Here is a 22,200-nt window from a genome sequence, read left to right on the forward strand (position 1 = left end):
TTCTTTCGAAAAAACAATCTAATATTGTTGGTCTAACCTAAAAAAAACTGGATGTGCATTTCAGCTGTGTTGCCATATCTGACCAGCAGATGGTAGTAAATGAAGCATAATTGAAATTACAAGCACATTTACAAGAACTATTGATCTTTACCAGACGCCATGCCGACAAAAACTGCTTATCTGTGCTAGTTAACAGACTTGTTCTCACTCTTTCCATATAGACTATTCCATTTAAGAACTTTATTGTTTTTGGGTAATTTTTTGTAAGACTGTTTTCAGTAAAAAAAAAAAAAAAAACGTTACATATTATTTTTGTAATTGCAATCGGGATTTGTAACATTGAGAAGAATATCTAAAAAAATGTTAAAAAATAATTAAACCTAAAACTGCACAGAAACCTGTTTTTTTACAGTCAAAGGGTCTGTTATATTTGGCATATATTTGAAGTGGCCATTGCATCTTTTGGTCTTTCAGTATGTTATACAGAACTTTATTTGTTATTATATTATTGTATTATATATTAACTTACAACATGTACACAGTCTATTTACAAATAGTTGAATAATACAGTTTTTATAAAATATCTGAGTTTTTTTTTTAAGCTGGAATTGAATTTCCAGTTATCATCAATGAAACTGAACTGAGCTGAATAATGACACTATTATCTTGCAACAGCAGCATTACAGCAGAATTATAACTTGTCTAATCAAATTACTGAAGTTTGCATCATTAATTCTGTTACTTTCATGTTTTTGCCAATATATATACAGTATACCGTTTGTCACATGTCTAAAGTAATACAAACATCTTTTCCCTATAGACAAATTTCAATTTTTTAATATTTATTTATTCATTATTTTAATTTCACTTAAATGTTCACATAACAAATATTTTATAAATTTTTCCTGTTTGTTTGCTTTTTGCACAACACAACGCATACATATGTCTACATGTGTAATTATGGTTGATTACAGTGATGATGTCAGTGAGTTTTTTGGAGGTGGTTCTGGGTTCAAACGCACAGATGGGAACTCTCTGATCTGCCATGCTGATGCTGTGGGTGAGTGCATCGGTGAGCCGCTGTATTGTGTTTTGAGGATTTGGGCTTAAATATTCAAAATGGCGGACGGAGGAGCAGCGAGTCAAGATGAGAGTTCAGGACCAGGTAATCATTACTGCATTTTACATATTCATATTCATATTCAAACACTCTTTCTCTCAACCCAGAAAAGCGCGGGAGAGAAAGCGTAAACAAAATACTCAAGCCCGATGTTGCAGTCATATGCACCCTTTAAATATACGTATCGGGCAATAATTCTCTGTCTGTGCGACGGTGAAACTGGCGATGCAGTGCTACGGCAAATTAAAGGAAAAATGCCTCCTTTGTGTGATTAGAGCAGTCGCGTTACATATTCATACCGCCGCCGAGCAAACGCCGCTTTGCATATTTTATTAGTCATAATCGGCGACAGCTCGCGTGGTTTTTCACTGTCCCCGGTCAGAGGTTGTAAGAATTTTACAGTTAATCTTAACTAAAGGCTGCTGTGTGCATGCTAGGCGGCTAATGCTACTCCAGCGGCTTTGTGTTGCTGTATAGTGCCGTGAGCCAATCCCACATATAAAGCTTTGAATATTCATTCGCTCGCAATCAGCCGGCGTCTGCGCAACGTGTTTACGGTGAAAATATGAAAGAACAGAGCAGCGGGTTCTTGCTTGGTGTACAGTTAGGACACGGCGTGAATTTTTTTAATGCCCATTCTCTTGTCTTTTGTGCCCATTGCAGGCGTGTAGCCCTGTTATGTTATTCATGTGGGCCTTCTAGAGATCAGAATGCGCTGTTCAGCGTATTCTATCAGAATGAATCCATTTCATTGTCGAAGGATGGGGGAACGTGCCAAAATGGAACTCTGACGGCAATTGATACAATGTTACAGTACGGTTGTGACAAATTGATACTTTTGTAGCACAGCCAGTGTCTCTGTAACATTGTATCAGTCGGGCTGCTCAAAGAGATGTATGCAGGCATTATGCCAGCTTTATTTGCTAGTCTAATAGGTAATCCTCATATAGAGCCCAGCTTCTCCACTATTGTTCCAGCAGCTGTATGCTTGTGTATTTAGTTTATTATGCTCGTGTGTATTTACTTTATTGTATTATATTGTCCGTGAACAGGGGGGAAAATCAGTTTTTCTCTCTTATGACAAATAATATTTAGTGCTATAGTTGTCAAATTAATAAAGGCTTACATTAATAAAGGTAACACTCTCAATCCAATCATAATGTAGTTCTATCTGTGAATCTATGCAGATACAAGGGCACAAGTAATCACAGTCGAGATGATATTCAAAACCAATGCACAGTTGGGAGTGTCAAGTCAGTTTTGTTTGTATAGCACTTTTCACAATACTTTACAGAACCGCTTTACTGAACATGTTTGTGATATCTTACAGTCCACATTTAGCAGTTTAAAGCTGGGCTATAGAGGCAAGTTTATGTTTGCTGACGATATAAAAGATCAACCAGATTTGCTATAGTAAATATCACTTTATATGGGTAAAGTTGAATATATGTATAATAGTTGTCAATTGAAGTTAGCAATTTGTTTTTTGTTGATATTAAGGATTATGAAGTCTAAAAGATTTTATTTTCAGTTTTAAACATTTTGGTGTAGTGATAACTTAATTACTGTTAGGTATTGTTGCCATGATTAAAATAACCCCATTGTTATATTAGTATTATTATACTATTTTTTTGAAGTATTTTTTAATATCTGAATTAGATTTTTTTTTATTTATTTATATATATAATTTAGCCCTAATGTGTTCATTTCACTTTTATTCCTTTGGCTTTATTTTTCCATCACATTTTGTAATTTTGTAAATTTGTAATATTTTATTTCAGCTTATTTTCATTAATTTTTTAATAGTTCTAGTTAACAATAACAACACTGGATGGTGCATATCTGGTTTATTTTGGACATAAGTCCACCCAGTAATATTGCTTTTATGCAGTTGTTGTCCCATTAATCAACACAGAGCATTTAAGGCAAAAATTGTCTCGGCCAAACAAGATGAAATCATTTTAAAACTTGCATCACTCTGGTGGTGTCTCACAATAAGAGAAGCTTAAGAGAAACAAATTTACCGCATGGTTTCATATTTTGTTGAATCTGCTTTGAAATCCTTTGCATCAGTCTAAATTATCTTTTAACATGAATTCTCTGATACATGGGAATTATATGGTTAACAATTTAAATTCACATATAATTGTCTGCTTTTGGACATTTCATTGAGTCAGGTGTATCAGACCCTGCTTTTTATCTGATAACAGTTTCACTTTATGTGTAGTGCCTAGAGAAGCAATGTCATGCCATAACTTGTTTGTTTCCTGTGTCCACAGCTCATGCCTAAGGTGTGAATTACCCACATAAATTCTTACTTTTAATTTAGCAGTAGCTGACACTTTTCAAATGTAGTAGTGAAACTTCAAGGCATTTTGCATCTCTTTTTGACCATCTGTCTCTATATATTTTTTCTTGTTCTTGTGCTTTTCTTCATGCTCTGATAATGTGAACATGGAGAAACACTGCAGGCTAACAGTTAATTAAAAGGATTATAGACCTAAAATCAAGTGAGAGTTTGTGTTTTTTTTTTGCCCGATTTGTCAAACAGTCCTCTTTGTATTTATTTGCGGTTTCATGCTTTTTGTGTCTTGTTGTCTAGTTAAATGGTTTTAGGTTTCAATACATGTGTGAAAATTGTGGCCTGTGAATAGCAACCTACCACACAGATCACACTATCAAGCATCTTGTTCCTCTCTGAAACTCAAATGGAATGTTTTCAAATATATAATTAGAATATGAATGATATTATAAATTTTTCATGCTTTCTCATAATGAAATATTGAATTTAGTGTATCCTCGTGCTGCGTTCAGTCATCTTTTTCATAAAATGCTTCAAACGCCTGTTTTAAAAGTATAATATTTGCATAATTTTTTTCTGCTAATTTGAATATAGCTCTCCAGGTTTAGTTTTGCCTTTCAACTAAATTTTCGCATGGTTTCCATGCAAGTGTGCCTTTGGATACGAAGTTGTCTGCTAAAGGAAAATTAAGAAATATAACCTATGAAAGGATCTGTTTTGTTGGATAATGCTAGTCTTGTCAGTCGTTATCCTCCTTTTGTTTGAGTTGATTTTAGCGCTCTGAAAAAGTATTTTAAGTGTCTGCAAAAGTTCCTTTTGGATAGGCTGATTTCTTTATGCTTACTCCGTCAGATCTTTGTTCTAATATGTAAATCTCTGTTGTAATTAGGCCGAGCTCTGAAAATATCAGTTAATGAGGTGCACAGTTAATCTGGATATGCAAAGCAGACTTCGTGTTCTTTTCCAGACAATACGGCTACAGAAGTCACGGAATTTGATCCATGAAGTGTTTGGGTCACAGGGGGCTGTGTGAATAGGATGGTGGAGAATGGCAAGTCATTTACTTCCCGAACGGCTCCATCCTCAACCTCTGGTGCTTAGAAATGTGTAAGAAACACTAAACGCAACCTGCTGTCTTTATGTCCAGATACAGACCTCGCCGTTTCTTTGTGCGCTTTGATCGCATTGACAGAAAGCTCACCTGTTTCACCTAATTTAACCAGCACTCCGTAGGTAATTGGGCTTGTGCATTGACACTCCGGATGTATTTTCCATTCCTCTTTTTTCCCTCCAAAGCGATCCAATTAATATGCTAATGAGATGATAAATATTTATGAACATTTAAATTAGGGAGAAAGCTCTCAGAGCGCCGTGCGAAATGAATTGCTTGCAGGACTTCAAAGTGTTGCTCGTCTAATGAAGTGAGGGAGATTTGCATATGGCTTTAATCAGCTGCATACTGATTATGCTTTATTACGGCGCTGGCAGCCGCTCCGCTTCTGTTTCGTTCCAGAATGAAAACGAACTTCTTCACACTCTAGTTGTTATGACAATCATGGCACAGGGAGAGTGAGAGAGAGCAAATCAAGCAAGCCGGAGAGACTGAGAGAAAGGCAGCCACAGTTTCAGCGAAGCTTAGCTGTGCTCTGCACGTGTGTTGTTTTTCCACTCCAAACCGTTTAGTTAAACAGAGACTTCATTGCTTTTGAGTGTTGTCAGCGAAAGGGGTGCTAAGTTTGTTGTGATGCTCGTAGAGACGCTTGAGAAGGCAAGTGCAGCAGCTGCTGGTGAGTGATGTTTGCAGTCAGCAACAACATTTTAAGGTCTGTTCGATTGTATAGTGATGCTGTTAATATCTAGGGTTGAGTAGTGGACATGTTTGGCTTGTAAATCCAAATGGTGTAATTAACAAACCAAACATGCCCACTAATCAAACCAAGGGATTTTTTTAAGTGTTCACTTAAAAAAAAAAATGTTTAGGTCATATGGTTTGAAATCCAAAATTGGAATGGATTTTTTTTTTTTTAATGATGTTGAGGATGCTGTCACACTTTCGAAAGTCACTGAATGATTGTTCTTTGAAGAGAAACTGAAAGTCCGGTCTTCCTCTGTCTGTTGTAGATTCTAGAATGAGTAATCCATCGGAAACAAGTAAATGTGCAATGGAGAGCGGGGACGAAAACACTGGTAAGTTACCCAAGGAACCGTTGGCTCTTTGGAGATGTCTGGGTTGCATGTTGTGCCTTTCATGTATTTTTCCCCATAGATTGCTCAGATCATTTGGCCTGATCCTTCCAACACAGCTTTCTTTTACATTTTCATAAGTGAGTTAAAGACTATTAGTTCACAGTTCAAGTTCTAAAGGGTCGCTTGTGCAGCTTTCACTGAGGTAGAGCAATCAGGACAATGTCTCTCAATATATATCACCGTCAGAAGTTTTTTTTAAAAATAAGAAAGGCCATGGAGCTGAATAACTTGGCTGAAAAGACCTTTTTGTGTGTCCCTTATCTATTGTGGCATTGCCTGCTTTTCTTCTTCCAGGTGCCCAAACAAATGGACTGGACTTTCAGAGGCAGACTGTGCAAACAACAAGCGCAATCACCAACGCACACGCACAGGCCTTGCTCCAACAGGTATGATCTTTTTCTCTGAGCTCACACACACATTTGTGGTCTGTGTCATGGATGAAAGAGCTATAGGAATTTAAAGATGTCCCCAGGGACATAGTTCTCCTGTGTCTGAGTCACTAAACCGCCACTGTCTTGAACTGTGTGATTATCATGTCTCGGAGTGACTGCTGAGGCTTTCCACCTGATGTCATGCATTGTTTTGTCTATTTGAATATAATGTGTGAGATTTGTCACAACTCTGAAGATTAAAGATTAAAAGCACAACGTTTTATCTCCTGGTTACAGGGGAAATTATTGGGCCCCATATGCTAATTAGCTGCTCTGCAGTTGCTCGGAAACAGATGGTTGAGAATATGCAAATCTATGCAGAATTTACATGTACTGCATAACCGTTTCGTTAATTAGCATACCCGCTCTGCTCTCCGCTTGAAGTCTCAGAAGGCTGCGATATATTTATATCACCATACACGAGCATCAAACAAAAACGTATTTTTGCAAATATAATTTTGGGATGGTCTTAATCTAGATCTGCATTCTCAGACCCCACTTCCACAATGATTGAAAAAGGGAAAAAAACACTCTTTATTAGTCCTTATTTGCTTCTACTACCAAAACTGGAACATTTAAACCAGCAAAAAAACATTACCCACATTGTGCAATAGAGTGCAACAGTGCTCTATCCGCTTTTTGTCAGCAGCCTTTGTTCCGGAAGTATATTTCCCACTCATTTTTTCCCCATAGGGATTTAAAAAAAGTCTTTGTTAAAGAGTTATAAGCCCTAAATCAATCAAACCAACCAACCAGCTACGAGGTGAATCAAAACATTACAAATTATGATTTAATGCAAAACAGTTTAATACATTTTATTTACAAATCAGACAAAAATACAGTTACAAGACTGTGTGCTTAACGACTTTAATGAGGTGAAAGATGTACAATCCCATGAAGCATCGCGAATGACGAAATTTAATTAAAATCTATGGAGAGCAAAGGGAGACTATTACGCCATTCACAGTACTTCATGTGCTAATATTAAAAAATAAGTTGAAATAATGTGGGCCGACGTCTTCAACAAAAGCATATACCATCGTAGCTCACAATAGGTCTGTTTTTTAAGGTTGATAAGTTATCGTTAAAAATCTATTCCTGTGTGGTGAAAATGTATCAGATTTTTACTTCTGGAACCTGACTTGCACTTTCAAAAATAATTAATTATGGGCCACAAATTGACCTCACCCAGTGTTTTGTCCCTAGTCTAAATTTGTGCTGTCCTAGACATTTCTTTTCCTTTTTTTGAAGTGGTAGAGACCATGTTTGTGTCATGAACAATCACCTTTTGGTTGAAACTTACTAGTCAATAGCACAAAATATATATTATATATCAGACATGTTAAGATCACATGATCAGCCAAATACTACATACTTTATCTATGTGACCCATATTATCATACACGTTAATAATTGTATTAACTATAAACAAGAAGTATATTATTAATAGGGATGTCAATTTAGCACATTCATTTGTTGCGATTAACTATGGGAGATAAACGCGTTAAAATTATTAATGCTTTTTACGCACCCCAGCCCAGATCTTGTTTTACAGAAATTTAGTTACGAACATGATGCAGGGCAGCGGGTGACTGCGTGATGAAGCCTATAAGAATGCTTTTTTTGTTGTTGCTTAATTTCACCAATAAAAATTGTTCCAAACAAAGCTACAGCAGAACTGTTGTTCTGCTTTTCAACACAGCAGTGTTTCATTACTGAATGAATCTGTGGTTTTAACAAAATTGAGGGAGCCAATGATTCATTCACCCATTGATAAAGACGGCCATTTGCTTTGTTCCTGAATGAATCAGCCGTTTGAATAAATCTGTTGAATGAAAGACTGAATGACTCAATCATTAAGACAGCGACTTGCCACCAACTACTGGCGATTTAAGATTCATATTTAGAGTATCATTAAATTTTTCATTCATATGCATGCCACCTCTGAGCTTCATTAAACAGTCTGTGTAAATATACCTAAATGGCCACATTGTAATAAATTCTATGTTGAATCAAAATGTTTAGTTCTAAAGCTAGTTTTTGTAATGTGTATTCAGTGCTCATCTAACACAATAATGACTTTACATAATCTTTTGGGGGCTAATTTCTCAGCCATAATTGATGTGCTATTAATTAGATTAATTAATCTGCGTATGTAATTAGATGATAAAAATGTAATCGCTTGACAGCCCTAATTATAAATCGTGGTTAACTGTAAATATCACATTTCAACAATGGCAACTGAAAAAACCTGCAACTGCCTGAAATGACTGCTTATGCCTTTTAGTAAAATAAATTGTGAATAATGGATTAATTTACACCTTAGGAATTCCATGGAAATCTGTAAAATTTTGTGTGGGCCTTGTGAAAAATGTGGTCATAATAGATAAAATGAGTTCCTGTCTTTCTCTTTGTGTCCAGTTGACTTTGACTCCAGCGCAGCAGCAGTTATTGATACAGCAGGCTCAGGCTCAGCTCCTGGCAGCAGCGGTGCAGCATTCAGCCGGCCAGCAGAGTAGCACTACAGGAGCCAGCATCTCTGCCTCCGCTGCCACCCCCATCACCCTCTCTCAACCCATCCAGATCACACCTGTAAGAGAGACACACTTTCATTCACTCCTAAAAGGGGCTTGTTGTATTTGAAACTATAATGACGTTTAATGTAAATTATCCAGTGATTTATTCAGTGCTTTTGCTTGGGGCTGAATTTTCTAGTGCTGTTGTTTTTAATGAAGAAGCCCCATTCTTTCATTATAATGTTTTCATTTGAATAAATGGCATTTCAGTAAAGGCAAAACAAATTGATTACAGACGTTAACGAAAAAGCTTTTGAAATGTAATCACTAATGAATTTAATTACGTTACGTTTAATTCACTTAATTACTAATAAATAATTCAAACTAACTGTAATTCACAGAGCTCAACAATAAGGATTTGCCCTGGCAGTTTTTTCACCTGTCCTGGGGATGTCTCAAGTGTTAAAGTGAAGTGTATTTTTAATTAACATTAATAACAAATGAAGTTTGAAAGATTTGGCTTTTATAAGGATTCATAATTTGCAGGAACAAAATCCATGTCCCCCAGCTCTTCAGCTATTTACACGAAGAAAGCTGCATCTAAAGTATTTGGAGAATCATTGTACCCAAAATATGTAAATACTTGTAAATTTGTGAAGAGGAGGAATTTACAAGGGATAAAAGATTTCAGAAAACAGTATATCATATGCTTAAATGATATACTTTGCTGGTTTTAATGGCAACAGCAATTTCTTTTTCAAACAAAATTTAAAACGTCTTTACTGTCAAATTCATTGTAATTGATGAGGTTGTCATGGCAGTCACAGCTGCACTCTGGAAAAGTGGCGCACACTAACATTCTTCTTACTATGTGTGTTTGTGTGAATCAATGCAGCAGTTACAGCAGCTGCAACAGCAGCAGAACCTCAACCTGCAGCAGTTCGTGCTGGTCCAACCGGGCCACCACATCGCAACACAGCTGCAGCCCACGCAGTTTATCATCTCGCAGACGCCACAGGGCCAGCAGAGTGAGTCCGGTGTCCTCTTAACCTCCTCAGATCTCTTTTGTCCCTCAGTATGATCTGATTGTTTTGTCCTTCCTCTTGCACTAAACAGGTCTCCTGCAAGCCCAGAACCTTCTAACTCAACTACCTCAAAGCCAAGCCAACCTCCTGCATACCCAGCCAAGCATCACACTTGCCACACAGGTCAGGGATATCCCATTTACCCACTGGATCCATTTTTATTCAGTCCAATCAGAGAGAGTGCACAATCCATTGCAGACTGTTATTTATTCTATTTTACTGGTCTTATTTGTTAAAATACGCTTCACAGCCTGCGACACCCACACGCACGATAGCAGCGACCCCCATCCAATCCCTCGCTCACAGCCAGACGACACCAAAGCACATCGACACACCCAGCCTGGAGGAGCCCAGCGACCTGGAGGAGCTCGAGCAGTTTGCCAAGACCTTTAAACAGAGACGCATCAAACTGGGCTTCACGCAGGTAAACCAGGCTTCACTAGTCTCACAGTTTGTGTTGTCTGTTGTTGATTTCACTATTCAAAAGTCTCTGCTGTTTAGCCATCCAGGTCATTGCAGAAATCGTGACTTATTTTTAATTATTTAACTGGGACTCATTAGGTGACTCGAGTAAATTCTGCCTGACGTTTTCACTGTTAAAACGTTATTTTATGCTGTTGTGTTTGCATGTTCCAGGGGGATGTTGGCCTTGCCATGGGAAAACTTTATGGAAATGACTTTAGCCAAACCACCATTTCTCGCTTTGAGGCCTTGAACCTGAGCTTTAAAAACATGTGCAAACTGAAGCCTCTGCTTGAAAAATGGCTCAATGATGCAGGTATGCATTTTCTCTGCTCTGAGCCATCTCTCTCCTTTTCCCTCCTCTCTCAAAATAACATTACATACCATGAAGAATGTTAGAAAGGATATGAAGATTCCTGTCGCATTCCTCTTTAGTTTTGGAGCTCCTCTCAGGATACTGCAGCTCTCAGCTCTCTTTTCTGAATCCGTCGGTGGTTTGTTATATAAAGCAAATCTTTAACTTGAATAATGTTGCTAAGTAGTACAGCTGATGCTCTGAGGCATGTCTGCATTGCTGTTTGCCACAGGTGCTTATATCAGTCTCTCTTTGTGTTTTTGTGTGCGCTGTTTGTGCAGAGAACCAGACTTCTGAACAGGCCTTGTCCAGTCCCAGCTCTCTTGGCTCGCCTGGGCTGGGCATAGAGGGCTTGAACCGGCGCCGCAAGAAGAGGACCAGCATCGAGACCAACATCAGAGTGGCCTTAGAAAAGAGCTTTCTGGAGGTGAGCGACATCTCGCATCAGAGCTTATTCTGAGACCGTGATTTAAGTTTTGATGGCACAAAATCATCCTTCGGTTTTCATTGTCAATGAAGACTCGAGGGTTTAACCCGACCACATGGCAATGATAATTAAAATCGTGAGACACAATTTTTCTTATTATTAAACAATAATAAATTATTTAATAATAATAATAATAATAATAATAAACTATTTTCTCTAATTCAGTTTACACAGATTTATATTGCATTTAATTCTTATTATTATTAATAACTATATTTTTGTAATTCAGTCTCATATTGTATTTCTTACAATTTCTTATTATTTATATTACTTATTTAATACAAAATAATAATTTATGGTTTACACTATTATTGACAATAATAATTATGTATTTATAAACAGATCTATATTACATGGTTGGTATTGTTTATTATTATTATTATTATTATTATTAATATTATTAATATTATTTTAATAATAATAATAATAATAATAATAATTAGTATTTCTGTGCAGTAATTCAGCTTACACAGATTTATTTTACATTGCTTATTATTATTATTATTAGTAGTAGTATTAGTAGTAGTATTAGTAGTGTACTTTTATTACTACTGTTTAATAATGTTACTGTAAAATAATCATTTCTATAATTTAGTTTTTCACAGGTTTAAATTATTTTTTATTATTTTCTATTAGTAGTATAGTTGTTGTAGTAGTGTACTTTAAAATAATTATTACCATTTTATAATAATAATAATAATACAGTGTTTTATAACTGTGTAAATATGAAAAGCCTCCTCTTTAACTGAAAGATATGTAGTGTGACAATATTTGTGTACTGTTGTTTAAACATTTGATTAGGGGTGTGACGGTTAGTATATAACCGTGAGACCGACGGTTATAGTTGAACACCGTCATTACAACTCTATAACCGCCAAAACCGTGTTATTAAAATATTTTTTACAAACATTTTTTATCATAGAGAATGTTTAAATACTAATTAAAAACAATTGTTAACAGTCTGTGTTATTAATGGTCTACGTCGTTTCCAACTGTATTTGATTCTTTGCCAAGTACCCCCTGACCGACCGACCTCCAATCATTTGAGATAGAAATAAAAGCTATGATATAGTGATGTGCCATCATTATGAGATTTATTAAACAAATGAAAAACATTTGCAATAATAAACATTAGCAATGAACATTTGCAATTGGGAGACATGGTTTTTACCACTTAATGAAGTTTTGTTTTGTAAATCGTCAGACATGATTTTTACCACTTCATTAAGTTTTGCTTTGTAGAAAACCTTTCTTTAAAGCGAATTTCGTTTTGTACAAATTGTATCTTAATTTTAATAAATGTTTCATCAACCAATTGCATGTATTTAATAAATAAAAAGGAGACAAATATAGGAGACAATATAATAACCGTGACATTGAGGCGACGGCGCGCCGCGTTCACTTGCATTGCATTGTGAAGTAGAGCGCATCTCATCGTAAATGAATGAAACTCAGCGTATGCCTATGGCTCATACATTAGCATTAAATATCTTTGCTGCATCCTTTCTAGAACAGACAAGGGCTTTCTTGCGGCTCGCATCAGCAGAGCATTGCATCGTCCATAGACCGCAAAACAATCAGCGGATGGCGGGCGGGTGCGGCTTTGAAATCTGGTTAAAGAACGTTGGTGCGGATGATGAGTTTTGTGACGCGGTTGCGGAAGAACTAATACCCCATCCGCGTATCTCTATTGATAACAACATTGAACACTACACAAATATTCATTTTATTCAAACTAAGTTGTCCTATAACAGACGAACGTCGCAACCCCCCCCCCCCCCCGACGGTTATGTTACAAACCGTCACATTTGACTCACGTCATAACCGTCATCACCAATTCTGAAACCGGCACACCCCTACATTTGATATTGTCCCAACCTCAAATTTTCCTGCTGAATTGTTACCTACTAAAACTGTGGACTGCAGACTTGTAGGACTTTGTGAATTGTTTTTGCCGTAAGGGCGTTTCTTGTGCATTTGCCCTTTTCAAGCAGAACCAAAAACCTACCTCTGAGGAGATCACCATGATCGCGGACCAGCTCAACATGGAGAAAGAGGTGATCCGAGTATGGTTCTGTAACCGCAGGCAGAAAGAGAAGAGGATCAACCCGCCCAGCAGTGGCAGCATCTGCAGCACCCCTATCAAAGCAATCTTTCCTCACACCACAACTCTGGTACGTGACATGCAAACTGCCCCCCCTTCATTCAGACCAACAGGTCTGACTGCTTAAAATAGTGCTAAACCTCTTCCTTCTATCCCCTGTTTCAGGTACCGAGTACAGCCAGTCTTGTGACCAGTAACACACCGACTACGATGACTGTCAACCCAATTATGTCTCTCACCAGCACTAGCGTCGGTTTCACTGGTAAGCAAGACTGAAATGATGAAACTTTCCTATTGTTCACCTTACAATCTTTAAAAGATGATTTTCTTTCTACAGGCACAACTATTGGCTCGGCCACCACTAACACGGCATCGGTCATCTCCACTGCACCTGTGGTCACCACCGCAGCATCCTCTCCTTCGCTCAGCCCTTCCCCCAGCGCAGTGCAGACGTCCTCAGAGCAGGCTTCAGCTCAGGAGATAGTAGCGGCAGTAAGTCAGGCATCTTCCTCTCTGGCAAACACTCTGGGCACTGGGCAGGTGATGGTGGCATCACCCAGCCTCACGGCTGCTCTGCAAGGAGCCGCCCAGCTGCCCACCAGCGCCAGCCTCGCCGCCATGGCTGCAGCCGCTGGCCTCAACCCTGGGCTCATGGCATCCTCGCAGTTCAATCCTGGGTAAGTGTATTTTTATTTTTAAGCTTGTAATGGGATATCTTTGTGTTTAATGATAATTCCATCTTTTTTCTGGTGTTTCATGTGCAGCGGGGCTCTTCTTAGTTTGGCGCCAGGTGGTCTCGGAAGCGCGTTGAGTCCAGCACTGATGAGCAACAGCACCTTGGCCACAATCCAAGGTGTGTGGAGCGGCAAGTACACTTGTATTTACATTATGGCTCTGCATGCGCTTGTTAGTCTTGGTGTCACCAGCTTGTTTTAAATAAACTACTGTTCAAACATTTGAGGTCTTTGATTAATAGAAAGTTCAAAAAACAGCATTTTGTTGAAATAGAAATCTTTTGTAACATTATGAATTTGTTTTTTCAACTGATTCTGTCCTTGCTGAAGGATTAATTTATAAAAAAAAACAAAAAAACTAAAGCCACTGGAAGGCAAGCCTGCAACCTTTAGCCAAAAAATGTCTAACACTTTGGCGGTACACAGGGAAGGAGACAAGGCTGTTTTTTTTTTGTTTTTTTTTTAATGGATGTCAATGGAGGAGAGGCTTCACTACGATGAATGAATCGCTAAAATGTTTGCTAAAATCTTGATAACATGTTTTACACTAAAAAATACTTTCATTGGGAACTATATGTAGATTTTACCTTGATAAAAATATAATTTTTTAAGAGAAGGCAGAGTAGGGAATGTTGCGACAGTTAGGATTCGTTTAAGGCATTACCACCAGCAAATGTGTCTAGGCATTGTTATATATTGTATTATATTAAGAAAAATATTTGCTCTCTCTATGGCTTCCAGGGTTCAACAAATAAATTAAACTCGAATTGTAATGATTTATGACTGCAGTGCATTCCTAATAGTGATACAACGCTTTTAATGAATGAAGGTAAACAAAACATAAAAATTTGAATAAATAAATGTAGTCTTTATAGCTTCCAGATTTCAACAATTAAATTACAATTACAATTTTAGTGACTAGTATCACTACTATATATGCCCAATAAAGTTGTTTTTTTAATGAACAGATTCAAATCTAATCTTATGTGTTTATATGCGTGACCAGAAATCTGGTTAGCAGTTACACTTTTTACAATGATAAAGAGTTACATACCCTTCCATCTCACAATAATAAGACAATCTCTGAAAAAACTTACTGACGCCAAACTTTAGAATGGCAGTAAAATGATCTGTTTGTAAAACAAACATGATTTTAGTGGCACTGGTGTCAGTCTACACACTCAAAAGCTTTCTGCATGCAACATATTTGCATACAATTCAAACATTGTAAATGACTTATTTGCATACAATGCAAACCACCTAGGTGCATTTGTTATGCCATTTTGTAGTTGTTTTTTTGGAAAAAATGACTTTTTTGTGGGGCTGTTGATTTAACATGTTAATTTGGTGTGATTTAATTAGGGAAAAAAATTATGTGTTAAAATTCTTAGCGTTTACCATGCAATGTAAGAATACTTTACCTTTGTCTGTAGTTAAAAAACATATATACAAATTAGCTAAAATATTTCATAAATGAACATGCAAGGAATCTGAAGAACTGTAAAAATATGTGTGAACCATCTTATCAGTCAAAATTCCTATATTGCTGCATCTCTGTTCTAGTAATTTATTTAGTTTGTTTAGGCAACTGCTCTGTTTCGAACACCAAGTTCTAATGTTGTTCTTTGTCTTCCTCTTTAGCTCTGGCATCTAGTGGCACTCTGCCCATTACATCACTGGACGGGAGCGGGAACTTTCTGTTTGCCAACACCAGCGCTGGCAGTACCCCTAACCTCATGACGACACCGCTCTTCCTGAACCCTCAGAACTTGTCACTGCTTGCCAGTAACCCGGTCAGCTTAATGTCTGCGGGAGGGGCTGGGGGTGCTGCCGGAGCCCTCAATCTGCACATCACCGCTGATGCCCACCAGAGCGCTGTTACCACGGCAACTATGCCCGCCTCCACCATCACCACGGCCTCTAAGGCCCAGTGAAAGCTTAACCCACTCCTCTCCTCTTCTAGACCCCTTTCTTTAATCTCTTGCTACCACCAAAAACAAACCCACTAAAAAGGATTTGATGTTGTTTTAATGTTATTTTACCGTTTAAGTTTGTATGTTCTAACTTTACAGATATCTTTTTCACACATTAATCTACGATGTTTGGACCTCATTGTCGGGTTGACCTCAACCAAATCAACAATAAGCGAATGTTGGCGTCACCACAGAGCTTGCATCAGGAGAGCAGAAACCTCCCTGGACATTGTTGCAAGTCTCTGTGCGACGCAAAAGCATATTCGTTTCAGCAAATCCACTCTCTCCCATTTTCACATTATACCTCTTCTTCAGAGGTACTTCTGAAATGCTTTTAACCAAAAAACTTTGTTTACTCTGTGTTGAATGATACCTTCTTACTGCTGACAGTAACCTCTTCTTCACCGTAGAAAAAGGACACCTTATATTCTTCTGTCTATGATCTCTTCTCTTTCCACTGGAGATCCTGCTTTACAGATGTTCCTGTCCTCCTGGAACATCTCCTTTTAGATGCACATCATTTATTTTTGTCAAACAGTGGGTTAGCTTTATGTCCTATATCTTACTAACTTGTGGTTACAAGGCTTTAAATGGAGTAATAAGCGGCTGTGATGCGGTTTCATTGCTTTAAGGAATCGTTCGACTGGCCTTTCTTTCTAGTGAATATTGTTTTCGTATAATTTCGTAGTTTACTCAGTAGCAGAAGACTAGTCTGGGTCTGAATTCTGACCCAGTCACAGGCTTATTTAATACTAAAAGCTTTAACGAATTATGAGATGATTCGTCAAGGAGGAGTTGTTCAGCGTGGGCAACAGTGACTGAGCAGTGCCGTCTACTTTGGAGCTTCAGTAACTCAGAGCTCACAACTCTTACGTTAGCGTCAGGACTGTGTAACCACGTAAGGTAAGCCTTACATGGGATGTACTTTTGGTATCACCACCTGATTGTGAAGGTGTAAGTCAAGCGAGTTGGGGTGGATGATATTCAAGTTTGTTTTTGTTTTTTAGGGTCTTTGATTTTCTACTTGTGCACAGTATCTGTACCAAAAAACTGGATTTGAGAACAGAAGTTCTGCTAAAAACCGAGCAGACTGCAGTCACGCTTTAAGAGGTCTTTATTTCGGAGGTCTTTGTATTGCCTCCATTTCAAGATATACCAAAAATCTTTGTTATACCTGTTGCTGTATATTGCTACTGTAGCGTAGTTTAAGCCTAAATATTTATGAGCAAAGGCTCTCGGTAGACCACAGGAAATATAATGCAATATTTTGATCTTTTCCAAAGACGAAAACAGTTATTTTCTTTCTTTCTTTTTTGTTGTTGAGATGGCTGTCCCTCCTGTTTTGTAGTATCAGTGCAACTAACCAAATAGATTTGAGTCGAGGTGAGAGTAGGGCGTGATACTACAGCAAAGTACCAGTTTGAGGTTTGGGATTGTCACTTCTGCCAGTAATTCATGAGGACTTTGAGTGAGAAAAATGGGGGAGTCTTCTTCCCATTGTTTCAGATAATTGAAAATTGTAAACGTGCGTGTGTTGGAAGTAATGCAAGTGTGTTCTTACCTGACAGGCTTTTTGAATATTTCCCTTTTTTGTAGTTACAAGGTGCCAGATTCAGTCCTCTGTAAAATACACAGAGACTTCTCGTCCCCCAGGCCCAATGTGCTGGCTATACCATAGAGCAGTGGTTTTCAAACTAGGTCCTGGGGACCCACGGCTCTGCACATTTTGTATGTCTGTCTTATTTGACGCAGTCAGTTGAGTTATCCTAATGATCTGAATCAGGTGTGTTATATAAGGTACATGTACAAAATGTGCAGAGCGATGGGTCCCCAGGACCATGATTGAAAGCCATTGCCATAGGTTTTTAGTTCCCAACCCTGGTCCTGGAGTACCCCCAGCGCTGCACATTTTAGATGTCTTCCTAATCAAACACGCCTGATTCAACTCATCAGCTTGTTAGTAAAGACTCCAAGACCTGAGATGCATCAAAAATGTGCAGTGATGGGGGTACTCCAGGCTCAGGGTTGGCAACCACAGCCATATAGGACAGTAGTGGGCCTGAAATATCCGTTATAAAGGGGCGAGAACATAATTGGGGGGTTTAGCCGGATGGTCTGTTTTGTTTTTTCCTACCAATGTAATGCAGCCATGATGTAAAGCTTGAACCAAAGTCGATTTCTCACTAGCTGCTGTGCCTGTGTGGGCCAGTGCAATGCTGACCACACTTTCACTACTCACTACTGACATACTTTACCATTTATTAGTCTTCTTTTAAACCCTATTCTTTCATCTCGCATTGACCAACAAATCGTGTTTGGCTTGATGAAGAAATATAGCCTCTCTAGCGCAGCGCTAACTTGAGAACACGATTTTTAGCTCTCGATATTGAAGCATTTAACGATCCAAAGAGAATCTTAAGGGCCTTGTGTTTAAGTGCTGTTGAGATTTTGGGAGTCTGTGTCCTTCGTTTCATTCATTCACCTACTCGGTGAGTCTTTGTTTTGGATGTGATCTCTTCGGTCTCAACACTGATGCTGTGTTTCAACAAATGAATAGCAATAGAAATATCACCAAGATAATTTAATTTAAAATCCAGAAAAACCCGTGGAAGTGCAAAAAGGCCCTGAAATTGCTCCATGGGACAAGGTAGATTTTTTTGTCTAGGCTTGGATTTTATTTCTTAAATGACCAATAAATACAGGCATTCTGGGAGAATTACAGTAGTATTTCATTTCTGTAGCATTGCTTTTAACTCTGTCACATTTTTAATTCTGTCACAAAGAGACAAGAGTCTCCCCTTATTGTCCCTTTTGTGGTTTGTTACTGTGTCCCTTTCTGTATTTTTTTTTTTATGACTCTCTTTTTGTTAGCATCGCTATTTGTTTTATTGTAATATGATTTGAAATACCTCAGCAGCACTTACATGAAAGGTTCACTTTAGGCAAAACACCAGAAGTCAACTCCAGAATGTACAAAAGCTGTTTATAACAGTCCATTTTTAAATGACCAACATGTAAAACAAAACTACAAAGTATAACAGGAAAATCTGTAATAATAATGTCACATAAGTCTACTACTGCTATTTCAAGTACTACTACTTAAAGGGTTTGTCCAGGTTAACTTGTAATATTTTGTTATCCTACTTGCCAAAGTAAAAAAAAAAAAAAGCCTTTGTCTTTGCGGCTGGGTCTTGTTGCTGCTCATTCCGCTGGTTCTGTCCGGAAATGTCAACGTAGCCTCTCTGGATGTGTAGATTTATGTGTTGTTTTGCGCATTAGTGTCATTACCCGGTGGTCGCCGGGACTGTGGGGAGTTACTGATATATTTATCTGAGGAATGACTCAAGATTAGAGAACTTCTTTTCTAAATTCTATATATATTCACTTATGTAAGATGCTCATATTTTATATTTGAACTTATATCTAGTTTGAATGTAGTGTTTTTGTCATGCTTATTCACTAAAAGGAAAAAAATAACAAAAAATTACTTCATTTATATGATAGCTATTCTAAGAAAAAAAGTCAAGACCAAAAATCGCAACCACACCCTTGTGATGTGGGAGTGGCTGTTGTGTGCCCCGCCCACATTAACATTTGTTTGTTTGAGTGGGTGGGGCTTGTGATGGTGCTCTAAAGGAAAGCCCCCAGCTTTAGTTGATGCAACAGACTTGATAGCACCAAACTACTCTTAATTTCTTTTCTTTATTTTACATTTGGTTGTTGTTTTTGCTTTTTATGGATTTCATTTGCCATGTTGCTTTTTAACAATCTTTTACAATCATTTGAATTTAATTACTTTATGCCTTTTTTGTATATCATGAGGGAGCAACGTCACTGGCTTTCTTTGTTTGACAAACTTGCGTTTATCATTTATGCCTTACTATTATTTCAGAGTTTGACACGTTGTAGCAAACTGTAATATGTTGATGTTACAGATGATTTTGTTTGGTTGTGAATCTGTGTGTGTGTGCATGAGTGAAAGATGATGCAACAGGGCATGCACCAATGTCAAAACTCACACGGTGCATATCAACCATGAAAATAACGCTGTGAGTTTTATTTGTGTTTTGTGATATTTTGGAAGTGTTGCTACCTATTATGTAGGTATAATTCAAGGCTGTTGGATACCTGTTGAAAGCTTTACTAATAACTCAACTCCAGCTGATATGTAGGGGGCGCTAGTGGTGCATTACTTTGAAAGATGACATTTTAGAGAGGTTCTGTCCGAGTCCGTATCTCAAGTGACTCATTTTTCGGAAATACAGGATTTTTTTCTTAAAGTGGATATAAGGAAGCATCATACATCATTTGATGCAATTGACCACTTGGCTGTAAATGAAATCCTTTTGAACCTGTGTGCACATGAGATGTTTCAGATGTGATTTATCCAAGGATGTTGAACCTGGCAACAGCTCTGTACATTTGAAGTTGTTGCGGATCCTTTTTTTTTGGCACTTGATTTTGGCGTGTGTGGATGCTCTGACTTGTGATTTGGATAGTTTCTTGATTGTAGCAGGGTTTGCCACTGTAGACCCTTAGTCTAGTAACAAAATAGGATAGTTGCAGAAGAGGTCATGCACCAGAGAGCCGAGCGAGAGCTGGTCCGAGTAAAGGAGCTGTTGTATACCTCATTTATAACTCGAAACTGAGTAAAAACTAGCTTTAATCTACTTCAAAAGATGAAATAAAATAAAAAATAAAAAACAAAGATCTGTCCTAGAACAGAAGCCTGCAGATGTCTGTCTAAAGTTTAGAGTGAGGAACCGGATGATACCTAGAAGGCTCCACAAGCTCATGCATATAGGAAGCCCATCCCACTTATTTATATTTAACTTTTCTAGAAATTTAAGTTCACATTTATAGCTCCTTTTTATGATTTGACAATCGTCGTCTTATGAAACCCCAAAAACTATTCGGAAACTTTCGCATGGCGTGCGCTGTTCATTCTGGGTTTGCTTGTTCCTCACCTTCTCAGTGGTAACCAAAGACTTTCAAAGTGATTGTATGGACTAAACTCTCTCCTAGTTCCCTGCCTCAACCATTAGCTTGGGGTTTGAGATCATCGATCGAAGCATGTGGCTGAGTGGGCGGGGTTTAGCAGAAACAGCTCTGCCGGCTTCTGGAAAGGACTTAAAGCAACCCCTCACGGGCTGGGTGATGTTTATTAATATACGCTGAAGGATGTCCTGGGCTCACTGCAACCTGCTCAGGATAAACTGTCCTCTGGAGTTCCACTCTGTGGCTGCAGCAAGGCAAAACTGTTTCTATGATTGTCTACAGAAAACACGCAACGTCTCTCCATAGTCTTTTAGGTGCCGTCGTCCCGTGGTTTCGCTGTTCTGTCGATGTCTTTATCTAGCTTTGCTGTATCCACTATCATGATTTCAATTGGTTTGATCAGCTGTGCATCAACTATGCATCGTTGTCCTCCATCCTGCAAGGGCGGCGTCTGTGTGACGTGGTCCTTTTCAGATGGATTTTGATCTTTTTATTGCAAGTGGAGGGTCGAAAGCAACTATAAGCTCTATCCCAAAGCAAAAATATCCAAATATGAAATGTTTTACAAATGCAGATACCAAAGATTCCTCTTCCTTCCCAAACCCTTCAGCTTGTGTATTAAGAAACAGAACCCAGCTCTGACAGTAGTCCTAACCTCAGTAATTCCAAAGCGTAGATGTATATTTTGGTATTTTCCTGAGATGCTTATGGGGGAAAAAAAAGTTTGTCTTGTTTTTAATTTTCTTGTTCGTTGGATCTGTTGCTCTTTTTCTGTCACAGCATGGAATTTAACTGCAAAACTGTCTTACTGTAGGTTAAAGAAATAGTATTTTTGTATGTTTTTGGATGTGTCAATGTATGTGATATCAGTTTCACTGCCCAACTTATCATTGTTTTTAAAACAAAAGACAGAAAAAAGGTTAAGTTAAAAAAAAAAAAAAAGACAATGTACATAATACTTTAGTCATTGATTTCAAAAGAAATCTCTCTCTATACTCTCATTTCCATATTTCCTATGGCTAAAGCTCAAGGAATGTTCCATTTTTCACTCTGTCTCATACTGTAGATTGTACTTCTATATCTCCCTTCAGAACGCTGTAACTCACTGTTGTAATAGTGACGATTGGTTGGGTTCTGAGTATCACTACAGACCTGAACTCTAGTGCCACTCGTGGCCTGCTATCAAGCAAACACACACCCAAGACTGAACGCTAAATGGCTACATCGCTGTAGCTTAGAACTGAATGATTGTGTAGAATATAAGTATGTGAATCAGGATACATGGTAGATTTGATGCATTTGTCTGCTGTATTTTGTTTGTTTTTTTATATATATATATATAAAGATAATCTTTTACTGTAACTGTACAGTTCTCTTTTGTTGTAA

At 37.9% G+C, this 22,200-nt stretch overlaps 1 protein-coding gene across 13 annotated transcripts; it reads left to right on the plus strand.

The window, feature by feature from the left end:
- The first annotated feature begins 1,031 nt into the window (after positions 1 to 1,031).
- Positions 1,032 to 22,176, plus strand: pou2f1b (POU class 2 homeobox 1b). 13 transcript variants are annotated; one of them, XM_084122987.1, is made up of 15 exons: positions 1,032 to 1,165; positions 5,544 to 5,609; positions 5,964 to 6,055; positions 8,522 to 8,692; positions 9,018 to 9,083; positions 9,512 to 9,644; positions 9,733 to 9,824; positions 9,952 to 10,125; positions 10,338 to 10,479; positions 10,800 to 10,945; positions 13,000 to 13,179; positions 13,275 to 13,371; positions 13,447 to 13,786; positions 13,874 to 13,974; positions 15,485 to 22,176. In XM_084122987.1, exons 1-15 carry the CDS (start codon positions 1,120 to 1,122, stop codon positions 15,775 to 15,777), a joined length of 2,139 nt encoding a protein of 712 aa, XP_083979113.1. In that variant the 5' UTR covers positions 1,032 to 1,119; the 3' UTR covers positions 15,778 to 22,176. The 13 variants fall into 13 exon arrangements, with proteins under 13 accessions (XP_083979113.1, XP_083979111.1, XP_083979114.1 ...); XM_084122985.1 differs by having other exon boundaries at positions 1,039 to 1,165; positions 12,997 to 13,179; XM_084122988.1 differs by having other exon boundaries at positions 1,039 to 1,165; positions 12,997 to 13,179; positions 13,874 to 13,962.
- Positions 22,177 to 22,200: the final 24 nt, after the last annotated feature.

Source organism: Abramis brama (genome assembly GCF_963993115.1).
Source record: "Abramis brama genome assembly, chromosome: 8".
In the NCBI taxonomy this organism is placed as follows: domain Eukaryota; kingdom Metazoa; phylum Chordata; class Actinopteri; order Cypriniformes; family Leuciscidae; genus Abramis; species Abramis brama.

Excerpts from the sequence above, each read along its gene's own strand:
- pou2f1b (XM_084122978.1), top strand. The coding sequence starts at position 1,120 with ATGGCGGACGGAGGAGCAGCGAGTCAAGATGAGAGTTCAGGACCAG. Across the intron at positions 8,693-9,017 it reads AACCCATCCAGATCACACCT|AGCTCAACAATAAGGATTTG; the intron begins GTAAGAGAGACA and ends TGTAATTCACAG. Across the intron at positions 10,946-12,996 it reads TAGAAAAGAGCTTTCTGGAG|CAGAACCAAAAACCTACCTC; the intron begins GTGAGCGACATC and ends GCCCTTTTCAAG.